Raw genomic sequence first — 13,909 nt, forward strand, 5'->3', positions numbered from 1 at the left:
TCATAATTTTCTCTGTAAAGTGACATAATATTTTCTGACTGAGATGATTAAGGTTGAAAAGATTGCAGTGTTTATGGATGTGGTTTGAAGATGCAGCATGCAGGGAGAATGATGAGAGAGATTGAGGGGCTGGATTGCAGGTCTGACTAGATGGAGGTTTATAAATAGATCTGACAATGAATTAATGATAAAGTGACAACATTAAAATCCTTGCTGGTAAATTCCCAGTGCTATTGAAAGGATGAAACATATGACAATACCATCATTTAATTTCCCTTCAAAATGATAACACTGATCCTTCTTGTGAGTCATAAAAATAGGTTTATTTTAGTGTGTTTTTTTCTTTCTTTTTGCCAAAATGAGCCTGTGTAGTATTTTTATTGTAATATTTGCAGAATCATTAAAACACAAATGAAGGGACAAAATGATGTCATTGAATTTAAATGAAACAATCTAGAAAGCAGATATCAACCCTATTTTTGTTTCTATGTACTGTGTGCGGTCTTATTAATGTATTACAGCAAGTAAATGGGTAGAGGAAACCAAGTACTTCCAATCAAACTTAATTTGGTTAAGTCACTGAGTCAAAGTGACAAATCTGGAATAAAATATTATCAACTGCAAAACAATAAGACATTTTTTAGACTGTTGTCTAAAGACAAGGTATTTTGTCTAAAGACAAGGTTATTCATTTAGGTCTGACACACTAAAGGTGTGTGCTGTAAATTTTATTAGAATATTTCTTTGTCTACTGAATACTATATACAAAACATCATGTTAAAGTGTATGACTGTAAACATGTTTTAATATACAGAGCATTGTTTTTAATCACTAATAATGTAAGCTTTTTATTTTTCTTCATCCTCAAAGCTTTTCAAAACAATGAACTAAATAATTTGTCAAATTAAGTCAGTACCTAAGTGAGGCTTTTAACCTATGTCTGTGACAGAGTTATAAATTACTTTTTTTTTCCAAGCTTTTAAAGAATAAGTACACAAAATAATAGAAGCTCTGCAGCTGTATAATTACTGCTTTAATATGGGCAATATGGGGCTGACTGAGCTACACTAAGCACAGTGCAAATAACTACTGGAATCAGCCCCTGCTGCCTTCACTGACGCTCAGACAACAATGCCCTCGTTTTTATCTCTCCCCTTCTTCCCCTGATAGACGGTGACAGAAAAACACAAGCTGAATGTACCTGAGACCATGACTGAGGTTCTGGAGGTATCAGATGAGGAGGGTGAGTCATTAGTGTATTCTATTATTGAATCAATCAGCTTGTGTCTTCATTGTGGTACTTTCTTATTTTGCCAAAAAACTATGTTCAGTACTGATTATGTTCCTTTTTATAAAAAAAAAATGTGAGACAGCATTCTATAGGTGTTTGTTTCAATATGTCTCTAAACGCATTTGAACAAATACAGTACCAGCCATTCTGTAGTGAAATGACACCGAATTAAAAAATAAACTAATGTGGCCATTGATAAACAGTAAAATGAAAAAAAGACATTTTAATTGCTATGTGTTTTATAGTAAAAAAGCAAAACTATGTATAAAGGTGAACATTTTTTTTAAGTGATACAAAACTGTAATATTCAAAGAAATAAAAACATGAATTGTATTGCAATCTCACAAGACATCCAAGTCTAATGTATGGGTCCATAATGAATGGTTTCAGTAGTATACTGTTTAGAGATTTATTTCACTGTTGTGGACATGGTAGGTGTGATTGGATAGGATTTGTCATGTCCTTTACACTCATATTAAATTTACATTGTATGTTGTGCAGCGCATAGACAAATATATGATGATGATGTGCAGTTTACTGATGGAGAATCTATCGACTTGGAAGGTATACAGATTTGCTGTGCTCCTTTGGTTATGAAAAAAAACAAAAGATTTGTGTCTAATCTTAACAGCATGGTTTTTACAGTACTGAATTTAATTGTGTTTGTTCAGTACGGCTCTTGTTTGTCATGAATGTTTAACCATAAATATTGTTTTTCAAGTGAATGTTCAAGTATAAAACATTCACTTTATTCAAGTCATGCTCAATGCATGTGCTAAAGTAAAAGTCAGAATATTGGCACATCTCAAGATTTACTGGTAAATGTTGACCTTTACCAAGTAAAGTGGGAAATGTCCGAAATAAACATGATAACGCTTTACTTTGGACGTTTTCTGGTAAATCTCAAGAATAACCAAGTGCCTTTACCAATAAGCTTTCGATAAATGTACAAAAAGTAGTATATTTCTTCATAATGCCACCTTACTTGGCATTATTACACCTTAAATGTTGACAGTTACCAGGAAAACTTTACCAGATTCAGACTTTTACTGTAACACATACACTAAAATGGAAATAGCAAAAAACTCACAAAGGGCAGATATATTTTAGAACCTAATGCAATACTGGATTTATCTGAAGATCTGAGTAGAAGTTTAAAGACAAGTTGTGGATCGAGCTTTTACAATTTTTAGTGTTGCAAGCAGGCAAATGCCTTTATGGTGATTTCATTAATGTAGATAACAGGTTAATGAATGAATGGCTGGCCACCAAATACACCTGATTTTAATATAATTAAGAAATTGACACTATGACGCTTAATAATGAGAAGAAATGTATTGCTAACAATGTCACGTGTTACAGTAAAACAGATTTATTAGGCTGGAAACCGCTCAGAAAAAGAAGTGACAGGGTGTATGCTAAAAAGAATGTTAGAATACTTATATTAAATAAGATTACTTTCAAGTTGCTTCAGTTTGTTTGTTTTTGGTACTGTTGTTCTTACACATTAGGCCAAAGTTGCATTTATATAATAATAACAGGGACTCAGAAACAAGAATCTCAAGTGGGAGTGAGCTCCTTGGTGCGCAGGATGAGAAAGCCCTATCCCTGTTCACATCTTGGTTAAAGGAACAGTTAAAAGACCAGCATTGGCAGATCGTAGAGTGCGACCAGGAGTGTATTTGACAGCAGGTCAGAGATATAAGGGGGAGAAATTCCCCTATTGGCCTTAAAAGTCAATAATAACATTTTATAATCAATACGGAATTTGACGGGCAACCAGTGTAGAGATTTTAATACAGGGGTTATATGTTCACTGGAGTGAGACCTGGTTAACACCTGCTGGATTCTGGACATGCTGGAGTCTTTGGACGGTATTCTTTAACACCCCAGCAAGTAGGGCATTGCAGTGATAGTCTGGAGGAAACAAAAGCATGTACAAGTTTTTTTTTTTTTTTTTTTTTTTTTCTGCAGCAGACATTGTCTTACCATGTATTTCCTGAGCCAGGTCTATTTAAGTCACTCTATTTTCAGAGGTACTGTGTTCTAGGGACAGCTTGAAAGAAACCTGCGAATAGTTGAATCAAAGACAAATTGTGTTTGGAAGTCATAGTCAGAGCTGCTGTTTATTATAGAAATGTGGTAATGAGGGGGAACCCAAGTGGCTCACCTGTTCATTCAGCACAGGTTTGCGTCCTGGCTGAGCAAACCAGTCTTCACTGGGGACTCTGAAGGGAGCATTATATTGGCTTAGGAGTTCCCGTGGGTTAGAGAGGTAAAACCAGCAGGGACTGTTTCTCTTCATCGCTCTACAGCGAACCCTGCTGGCCAGGTTGCTGGTGAGCTTAAAGAGGACACCTGCAGGGCTGGCCTTTGTCCTCCAGAGTTTGGTAGCTCGCTGACATCCGCTCTCAGGTTGCTGGATGCAAAAGGAAGCTGGCTTGGTCGTGGGATCAGAGGAAACCCACTGAATCTTCAGGTCTCCTGAGCAATGTGGGGAATTGCTGTGGTGAGGAGAAAAGTGATTGGGCATCCCAAATTGTGAGAAAATCGTGAGGAAAATTATAACTGGATACGAAATTTAAAAAAAAAAAAATGTGGTAATGCTATTTCCCTGCATACCAGTAGAAAAAACGAAGGTGAAAATGAAATCTGCTTCCATGTTGAGATGTACAAGACCTTGTGAGAACCGTGTTATTAGTATTATGAGAAACAGCAGGTTCATTTGTGATTCTGGCAGTCGTGATATATGAGAGGCAGCATTTTCTCCCAAAATCTGACAGTAAACAACTGCAATTATTTGACACACAAAAATGCTGTTTCTTACTGTTAAAAATATATTTATAGAACAGATCAGTTCAGATAGATGATACATATAGTACAGAAGCTAGATGGGTGTAAAAATGCATTAGAGATCCATGTTTATTTTCTAGTTAACTAAAATGACATTGACATGTCATTGTGAGTGCCTCTTTTAAATGTTTAGTTTGTCTGGATTGGCTTTCCTCCATTCTACTTCTCTTTGGAATTTCTGTGAGATTTGTAATCAGGGGTGTTCTGTATTGATGTTACTGTCGACAATCAGAGACTACTGTACTTATACTTTCACTGAAAATAAATAGAACAGTTATGATTGTGCTATTCATTTTAGTATGTATGAATATGGCAATGTCCACAATTACCAAACTGAACTTTGTTTTTCGTGAATATTCAGTATATTTTCCAGTAATGGCACAATCATCAAAACCACTACAAATCATTAAAAGAACAGTTTTTGCTGTATTGTTCTTTTTTCTACAGCATGTAAACCACAACTGGCAAATTATCTTTGTGTTAACTTACTTTAATTGCCTTTATTTTTTGTTTTTAACCTTTACTGTTTCAGGAAGCCAATATGATATTGACACCAGAACTCCAGTATCACTTTACAGTATGTTTTAATTCCCCTTTCCCAGTATTATAGAGCATCCTGCTTCCTCAAGAGCTTAATAGCAAGCATAGTTTTGGAGTTACTGATAGGCATTAGGAAGTACATAAGAACATAAGAACATAAGAAAGTTTACAAACTAGAGGAGGCCATTCGGCCCATCTTGCGCGTTTGGTTGTTAGTAGCTTACTGATCCCAAAATCTCATCAAGCAGCTTCTTGAAGGATCCCAGGGTGTCAGCTTCAACAACATTACTGGGGAGTTGATTCCAGACCCTCACAATTCTCTGTGTAAAAAAGTGTCTCCTATTTTCTGTTCTGAATGCCCCTTTGTCTAAACTCCATTTGTGACCCCTGGTCCTTGTTTCTTTTTTCAGGCTGAAAAAGTCCCTTGGGTCAACACTGTCAATACCTTTTAGAATTTTGAATGCTTGAATTAGGTCGCCACGCAGTCTTTTTTGTTCAAGACTGAACAGATTCAATTCTTTTAGCCTGTCTGCATATGACATGCCTTTTAAGCCCGGAATAATTCTGGTTGCTCTTCTTTGCACTCGTTCTAGAGCAGCAATATCTTTTTTATAGCGAGGTGACCAGATCTGCACACAATATTCAAGATGAGGTCTTACTAGTGCATTGTACAGTTTTAACATTACTTCCCTTGATTTAAATTCAACACTTTTCACAATGTATCCGAGCATCTTGTTAGCCTTTTTTATAGCTTCCCCACATTGTCTAGATGAAGACATTTCTGAGTCAACAAAAACTCCTAGGTCTTTTTCATAGATTCCTTCTCCAATTTCAGTATCTCCCATATGATATTTATAATGTACATTTTTATTTCCTGCGTGCAGTACCTTACACTTTTCTCTATTAAATGTCATTTGCCATGTGTCTGCCCAGTTCTGAATCTTGTCTAGATCATTTTGAATGACCTTTGCTGCTGCAACAGTGTTTGCCACTCCTCCTACTTTTGTGTCGTCTGCAAATTTAACAAGTTTGCTTACTATACCAGAATCTAAATCATTAATGTAGATTAGGAATAGCAGAGGACCTAATACTGATCCCTGTGGTACACCACTGGTTACCACACTCCATTCTGAGGTTTCTCCTCTAATCAGTACTTTCTGTTTTCTACATGTTAACCACTCCCTAATCCATGTACATGTGTTTCCTTGAATCCCAACTGCGTTCAGTTTGAGAATTAATCTTTTGTGCGGGACTTTGTCAAAAGCTTTCTGGAAATCTAAATAAACCATGTCATATGCTTTGCAATTATCCATTATCGATGTTGCATCCTCAAAAAAATCAAGCAAGTTAGTTAGACACGATCTCCCTTTCCTAAAACCATGTTGACTGTCTCCCAGGACCCTGTTACCATATAGGTAATTTTCCATTTTGGATCTTATTATAGTTTCCATAAGTTTGCATATAATAGAAGTCAGGCTTACTGGTCTGTAGTTACCTGGTTCAGTTTTGTTTCCCTTTTTGTGGATCGGTATTACGTTTGCAATTTTCCAGTCTGTCGGTACCACCCCTGTGTCAAGAGACTGCTGCATGATCTTGGTTAGCGGTTTGTAAATTACTTCTTTCATTTCTTTGAGTACTACTGGGAGGATCTCATCCGGCCCAGGGGATTTGTTTATTTTAAGAGCTCCTAGTCCCTTTAACACTTCTGCCTCGGTTATGCTAAAGTTATTTAAAACTGGATAGGAACTGGATGACATGTGGGGCATGTTGTCAGTATCTTCCTTTGTAAAAACTTGTGAAAAGTAATCATTTAATATATTTGCTATTTTTTTTTCTTCATCTACGATTTTGCCATTTGTATCTCTTAAACATTTAATCTCCTCTTTGAATGTTCTCTTGCTGTTGTAATATTGGAAAAACATTTTGGAATTGGTTTTAGCTCCCTTAGCAATGTTCATTTCTATTTCTCTCTTGGCCTTTCTAACTTCCTTTTTGACTTGCGTTTGCAGTTCTGTGTACTCTTTCTGCGTACTTTCTTTTTGGTCCTTTTTTAATGCTCTGTAAAGTGCCTTTTTTCGCTGAATATTTTTTTTAATTGATCTATTAAACCATTTTGGCAATTTAGTTTTACATTTAGATTTGTCTACTTTAGGGATGTAATTGTTTTGCGCCTCTAGTACTACATTTTTGAAGAACAACCATCCTTCTTCTGTGGGTGTTTTCTCTATTTTACTCCAATCTACTTCTGTTAGTCTCTGTTTCATACCTTCATAGTTTGCTTTTCTAAAATTGTAAACCTTAGCTTTAGTCATTACTTTTGGGGATTTAAAAAACACTTCAAATGAGACCATGTTGTGGTCTGAGTTTGCCAGTGGTTCTCTGACCTCTGTTTTAGTTATTCTATCTTCGTTATTTGAAAAGACTAAATCAAGGCATGCCTCCCCTCTAGTGGGTGCCTTGACAAATTGTGTTAGGAAGCAGTCATTTGTCATTTCCACCATTTCTATTTCATCCTTCGCGCTACCCATCGGGTTTTCCCATTTTATTTGGGGGAAGTTGAAATCCCCCATTAGTATGGCTTCTCCTTTGCTACACGCATTTCTAATGTCATTGTATAACAGATTATTGTGCTCACCGTCTGAATCTGGCGGTCTATAGCCTTTTGAATTTTTGTCCGTTATTCTGACCCATATTGATTCGGTTTTATTTTCTTTGTCCAGGTTTAACACCTGGGCTTCAAGACTGTTTCTTATGTATAGCGCTACCCCTCCTCCTCTTCTGTCCTGCATCGACCCGAAGTCGATTCTGTGGACAAAGTTTCACCAGTATCACGTATGCAAGGCTGACACGTTAGGGATATTAAATAATTGTCACACTGGGGACAGCACTACTGCATGTACACGTATATTGCAAATCATTATCTGACACAACATTCAGGAAGAACACAAGCAACGGACACCAAACACTACAGCTAATAGCTGCTGCAAATGCTGTTAATGCAACTTATGTAATCTCAGTCTTTTAGATCATAAGTTGCTTTCTGCAATACACGGTTGCAAGTACAGTAGTTGAGAGTTCATTTGAACTTCACACTAGTACTGTACCTCTTTCTTTGCATGTAATCAAAATGGTGTGCTTATTCCTATCTAACTAAAGATTTATACAACCGTGTATTGCAGAAAGCAACTTATGATCTAAAAGACTGAGAGTACATAAGTTGCATTAACAGCATTTGCAGCAGCTATTAGCTGTAGTGTTTGGTGTCCGTTGCTTGTGTTCTTCTTGAATGTTGTGTCAGATAATGATTTGCAATATACGTGTACATGCAGTAGTGCTGTCCCACTGTTACATAATTATAGGGATTGCATAGTCAGCCTTGCATATAACCACTTTTGAAACAGGCGTCTTAGCTGAAGCCCAGCTAGAATCATAGTCCACAGTGTAACCCACATATCCCTAGAGACTAAGCATATGTTTGTGCATTTTGCATTTAAGTCACAGATATTTATGGAGTTCAATTTTTTTTTTTTTTTTTTAGCCAAAATATCTCATTAAGTTGGCTCACTCCTTGGAATAATATTGCAGTTTGCTTGTAGTCAGTGGCCTAGAAAGATAAGAACAATGGCAGTAGTCAAAAGTCTTCTATTAAAACAGTAGTAGGGACAGTGTGTGATTTATGCAAGAGAAAACTGTATACATTGAGACTACAATCTATACATGTTGAGTTGTATGTGTGTGTGCACATGTGTCTGTGTGTGTGCGTGTGTCTGTGTGTGTTTTATCTGGCACCCACTGTTTGCTGCTATGGTGCGGTGAATTTCATGTTTTGTTTGCCGAAATCTGGCGTTGCACTTGTCAGGCTGCAGGTGTTCTGAATAAACCATCAGCTGCATTATTCCCTCTCCAAAGGTGATGATACAATGACTGGGGATGGAGGAGAGTACCTGAGAGCAGAGGATCTCAAGGAGCTTGGAGATGACTCTCTACCTGGCCAGTACCTGGATGGTATGAATTACTTAAGGTTCAGCTTAGAAGGAGGCCGATCTGAAAGGTATTTATTGATATTTCATCCCTAACATTTCCCCCTTGTGTTTTCATGTAATCCACGTTATACCAGCAGCATGTTTTAGCAATATTTGGTAATCTGTTACTGCGAATTACATTTGTACAAATCTGTTAAGGTCTTGCCTTGACAACAAAAACACGAAAGGTGCTTTCAAAGTAGATTGTCTGTATTTTGACCGTAAATAAATTGACTGCTTTTAACTCTGTGTAGAGCTTTGTTTTTCATGAATATTCAATATTAGATGAGCAAATTGAATATAGAAATGTCAAATGTATTGTATCTGTTCCTACAATTCCATTTATTTTACCATTTTCTTCCTAATTTGTTTTCGTTATGCTTCCATAGTCACATGCACAGGTAGGTAGACTGTATTGCAGTCTATTGCACAAATTCCTTTCTGTTTTCTCAGTTATATCCACACACGGAGGAGTGGGTAGAATTTAATAAAGGGTAACATAAAGTAATATCAGTAGATCCGAGAGAGATGCTGTAAAATGATTTTAAAAAACCTGGCCTTTTTTGGTGCCAATGCCTTTTCATTCAAAAATTCCTAATTCTCTCATATGAATTAGAAACTGTTATCACCTTGAGTGAAGTCAAAGCTAGAAGATAAATGTAATCAGATTAGTACCTGAGATTTCAAACTGTAAATCCCTGCCCTGAACATACATATCCATCGCTTTACTCGCAAGCTTTCCTTAGTTTCTAGATTGTGAGGTGCACTTTGTGTATGTAGACACCATAGCTATGCCGCACAGTAGTAGGACACATGCAGACAGCACATGGCTGTCCACAGTTTGCTTAAATGTACCTTCCAGGGGTCAGAATGAAACATGTACGATGGCTAATCTGGGAACCCCTCACTATTTAGGTTAGTACTGTAAACTGCTGGTAGATTTAAGAAAAATACAGTACAGTGAAGAACATTTTGGAATGCATCTAAACTTCAAGATATTAAAAATAAAAAATACAGCAGCAACAGAGAGTGTTGCAGAATTGTTTGGTGCTGTTCAAATTCTGCAATATGTATAGTAGGGTAGTACAGTACTTTCTTTTTTCAAAGTAGATAGTTTACCTTTTGTTTCTTGTTGTGTTGCCCTAGCAGTGGCATGGACAGACAGACCCTTCAAGTTTTTTTTTTTTTTTTCATTCAAGTGCTCACCCCCCCTGGAAGTTACATAATACGCTCTTAGCAAGCTTTTTTTCCCACTTTCCCTCATCCACCACCCCATCATCTCACCACACATTTCCATGGCAACCTGCCAACCCAACAGCCTGCGGTCCTTCAGTTCAGACAGGTCCCACACGCTGAGCCAGGGCTCTTACCTGAGGGACAGTGCCATGATCGAGGACATGATCGCTGCCACCAACCACCAGGTATGTCACTCCTCCTCTAGTTCAGCTGCTTCACAGTGTGTTAACCTTATGTAAATTCTGACTGTCTTTTCCAGCATGGTTATGAAGCCAGCACTGCATTGCTTAGTATGCACTAAACTGCTTATAAGAGTCCTGTGGTGAGCTAGCAAGTCAGCAAGCTGCTCCTTCAGTTCTTCAGATTGAAAAGGCATTCACTGAAAAAACATGTCTTTCAAATTGATAGGATGTGTTGTTTTCTTTTTTTTCAAATAGATGTAAACGAATGTTAAGATATTCTGTGTGTTGATTCTGTGTTTCTTAACAGGAACATTTTAGATACAAATATATATTTCGAATGTTAAGTTAATTGCTACATAACATTGATATCCAAGGTTATGAATCTAGAACCGTTTAAAATGTGGTTGTGTTTCGTATTGGTTCAACAAGTACTGTATTTTAAAATAAGGTTTTAATTTACTTTAAGCTACATATGAAAATCTATAACAAATGATTATATTAACAATTTAAAAGGTTCTTTTCCCAGTATAAATGTCAACCTTTTGTTTGGCTTGCACTTACAGTATTATCCTGTAAATTCATAGAATCAAAAATGAATGTAACTTTTAGCTAAGTTACTTGGCTTATTGCTTCTAACATTTTGAAATAGAGGCATTTCAGTCCGATACTAACAAGCACACCTTTATTACTCACTAGGTGTCTGCTCTGGCCAGGGAGCCTGAAAAGGACTCATACCGTCTGAACTGGTGTACTGAGAACTTGGACAATGTGGCTCTTTCTTCCAGCCCAATTCATTCAGGGTAGGTAACTAAAACCACAGCACTGAGCAACAGGGGGTGTGGTGGGGAAAGCAATGCACTGTAGTGAGCTACAGTGCTTTTCACTCATTTAAAAGACTTACAGCTTACTGTGTTTTAGTATGGAGTTCTCAAACAGCTTACAGTTTACAACATTAAATTACTTTGGACTATATTGTAAACCATTACAAAACATTGTTATTTTTGTGTAGGCTATACATGTATTTCTCAATGTTACTACCTTTTGTTATAATGCTTTTTATGAATATGTATGTTAATGGCCTTTATAAGGTCTAACCTATTTTTTTCTTCACTTTGTTTTGGGTATAACGTGGACCACAAAAAGTTTCATTATGTGGTAATTATTATTCCTTGTAGACTAGCCCACGTCAGTTTTGATACAGACCTTTGTTTTGTTTCCATATTATAGTTCATTCATTATTCATCATGCTTTCTGAATCAGGGGTTGATATCTGCATAAACTTTAAAAAATATAATTTTGTTTACTGTTAAAACTTTTACATAACGAAGGGGGATAGGCTTTGGGGACATACCCCAATGCTGTTATTTGTGCTGGGCCCTTAACTTTTTGAATGGCTGAATTAGAAAATGATTTGGTAGACCATATTTGTAGGCCAAGGTCAAAGGGCTGAGTAATATACAGCATGACCTTCACTTCACTGGGGTTTAAGCTTGTACAAACAGGGGTTAAATCATAACATGCCAACTTAAAACCATTTTGTCCTTTACCATAACACTTTAGATACATGTGGCCTGATTTGCCGTTACACCAAAAATTTTAAAAATAACAATAAAAAAATGTAAATACAGAGTCGAAACAACTTAGAAGATTCAGTTGGGTCAAGAGCAATGCATGTCTAAGGTCTTTGTTAGAAAATTTGATTTTCCTTTCCTAAGTAATGGTGCAAATTGCATTTGGACGTAAAGATCTTGATAATTCAGGCCCATGGTAGCATAAGATATTAACATAGAGGTGATTTAAGAGGGTACTGTTGGATCATGGTTGAAGTGAATTAATAATATTTAAGGTACTATTATGCCTTTTATTCGTGCAATAATAACTTGAAACATCTATTCGAATTATCTTTAGGTCCTTGAAAATATAATGTTAGTAATAATGATTGCTAAAAGTAAACAAGGTAATTTACTCTTCTAACCTGTCTGTATTCAGCGGGTGTTTCTTAGAAACACAAGCCAGAGCCTAAATGTACCAGTCCTCATTTGAGAAATGGTCCTAAATCATTACTTTGAACTCCTGCTCATTTACAATACACCCTAGTGCACAAGCCAACCCAGAGACCGTCCCCTTATAAACTACTACTACAAAAAAGTGCCATTTAAGCCAAGAACCTTCTGAATGTACACCATTTTGACATTGTACTTTCTAAGAACATCAAAAGCAGTTGATAAGGGGGGTAGGTTATTATTTACGTTTTCTTTTTGTTTATTTATAAATCACTTATAATTCAAATAACACCTATAAACCACATGTTTTTTTTTTTGTTTTTAAAATTTTTCCTCCCGTCACATTTCAGACTCTCTTTTTCAGTTTCCTGTTTTTTTTTTTCACTCTCCTCGCTTCCTCTTGTGCTAAAGTCTCTGTTCTGTTTTCAGCCGCTCCTCTCCATGCCTTGACCATGACAACAGCAGGTGAACCTCTGCACCATAGCTTTCTTTAATGTCTTATACTGTTTTTGCCCTTTTGTAATCTCACTATCACCTTGCCACTCAGGATGCTTCAGTGCTTTTGAGTAAAATGAATTCGTGCTAACATCATTTGGATTTCAGTTCTAAAACTCCATTCGGGGTCCCTTGTGATTGATTTACCACAGTAACCGCAAAGCATGCGTATGATGCCATTCTATTTGCTTAATAGCAGAATGTGTTCCATTAACCGGAATCACTTATTCCTGCATATAATTTTTTTTTTCTGCAAGCTTATAATCACAGTCCCACTAAAATACAATTTCTACCCCAATGATTTGTGATTTGCTGTGCTGTAATATCAATTGGGTCACCCATTAGTCTCCTGTATTATAATACACCATAAAAAATCATATTAAAGGAGTCCTAACTGCTTTAAAGTCCTATCTTCTTACCTGTTATTATGACTGTAGTATCAATGTTAACAGTTTATTGAATTCGGTTGGTTCTTTGCTTGTTTTCTTTTAATACTTCAGTTTAGAATATGCAGATAATTCAAAGACAACAGGCTCTTATTAAAAGTTGCTACTGCTTCCAGGAGGAAACAGATTTATTTTGATATACAACTTTGTGCTTGAAAAATCTGCGTATACTGAATTAATGTATACAACAAACAAATGATCAAATTATCTTTAACATAATCCATTGAAGACCCATGGCAATGCCACTATTGCTTATATTATGAAGTTAGAAAATAGATTTAAGACTGGGTTAGAACTCCTTTATTACAATTAGTGAAACGAGTGCTAAATTCTAGAGCTCTGAAGCATTTTGTGAAAAAGCTACAATAAACTTCTGTCTTGCAAACCATTACTAACTATGGAATGCTGTGTGTTCCACCTTTCCCTTCCTCCTTTTGGGCACCACAGACAACGCTGTGTGTATCCCAGAATAGGTTAACTAGTTGAACCGGCTATGTACACAATTCACAGATATGTTCTTTAATGTGTTTACATGCCACACTGCCCCCTGGCAGACACTGGTTAAGAATGACTTAACAGTATGGAGACTATTCCACTATTCCTCAATACAATGTACTATTGAAAACTCAAAGGACCATACCTTCAGAATAGCACTAGGAAGGGTTGTCCTTTTCACATCATCATTTGAACCAATTTGATAAAGCCTAGAAACTTTTTTTATTTGTACTTATAATTCTTGGATAGCAGTATGAGTAGCTGTGTTGAAATAGGCTTTATCAAGTAGTAATGCTAGGCGCATTAAATAATTTGACTTGCATACTCTTGCTTGTAAGTTATTGTT

The 13,909-nt window shown here is 36.4% G+C and overlaps 1 protein-coding gene across 12 annotated transcripts in view; it reads left to right on the forward strand.

Annotated features, from left to right (window-relative positions):
- The window catches only part of LOC121322510 (ankyrin-2-like), a 227,241-nt gene that overhangs the window by 163,670 nt on the left and 49,662 nt on the right, over positions 1–13,909 (forward strand). For 5 of the 12 annotated variants that reach the window (XM_041262655.1, XM_041262663.1, XM_041262631.1 and 2 more), the window contains 6 exons: positions 1,171–1,243; positions 8,594–8,735; positions 10,025–10,127; positions 10,821–10,924; positions 11,268–11,279; positions 12,557–12,592. In XM_041262655.1, coding sequence (XP_041118589.1) covers positions 1,171–1,243; positions 8,594–8,735; positions 10,025–10,127; positions 10,821–10,924; positions 11,268–11,279; positions 12,557–12,592 — 470 coding nt within the window. Of the gene's footprint in view, positions 1–1,170; positions 1,244–8,593; positions 8,736–9,095; positions 9,108–10,024; positions 10,128–10,820; positions 10,925–11,267; positions 11,280–12,556; positions 12,593–13,909 lie in introns of all 12 variants that reach the window. The other 7 variants (XM_041262639.1, XM_041262678.1, XM_041262689.1 and 4 more) reach the window with 3 other exon arrangements.

Source organism: Polyodon spathula, chromosome 1, assembly GCF_017654505.1.
Source record: "Polyodon spathula isolate WHYD16114869_AA chromosome 1, ASM1765450v1, whole genome shotgun sequence".
NCBI classification, from domain to species: Eukaryota; Metazoa; Chordata; class Actinopteri; order Acipenseriformes; family Polyodontidae; genus Polyodon; species Polyodon spathula.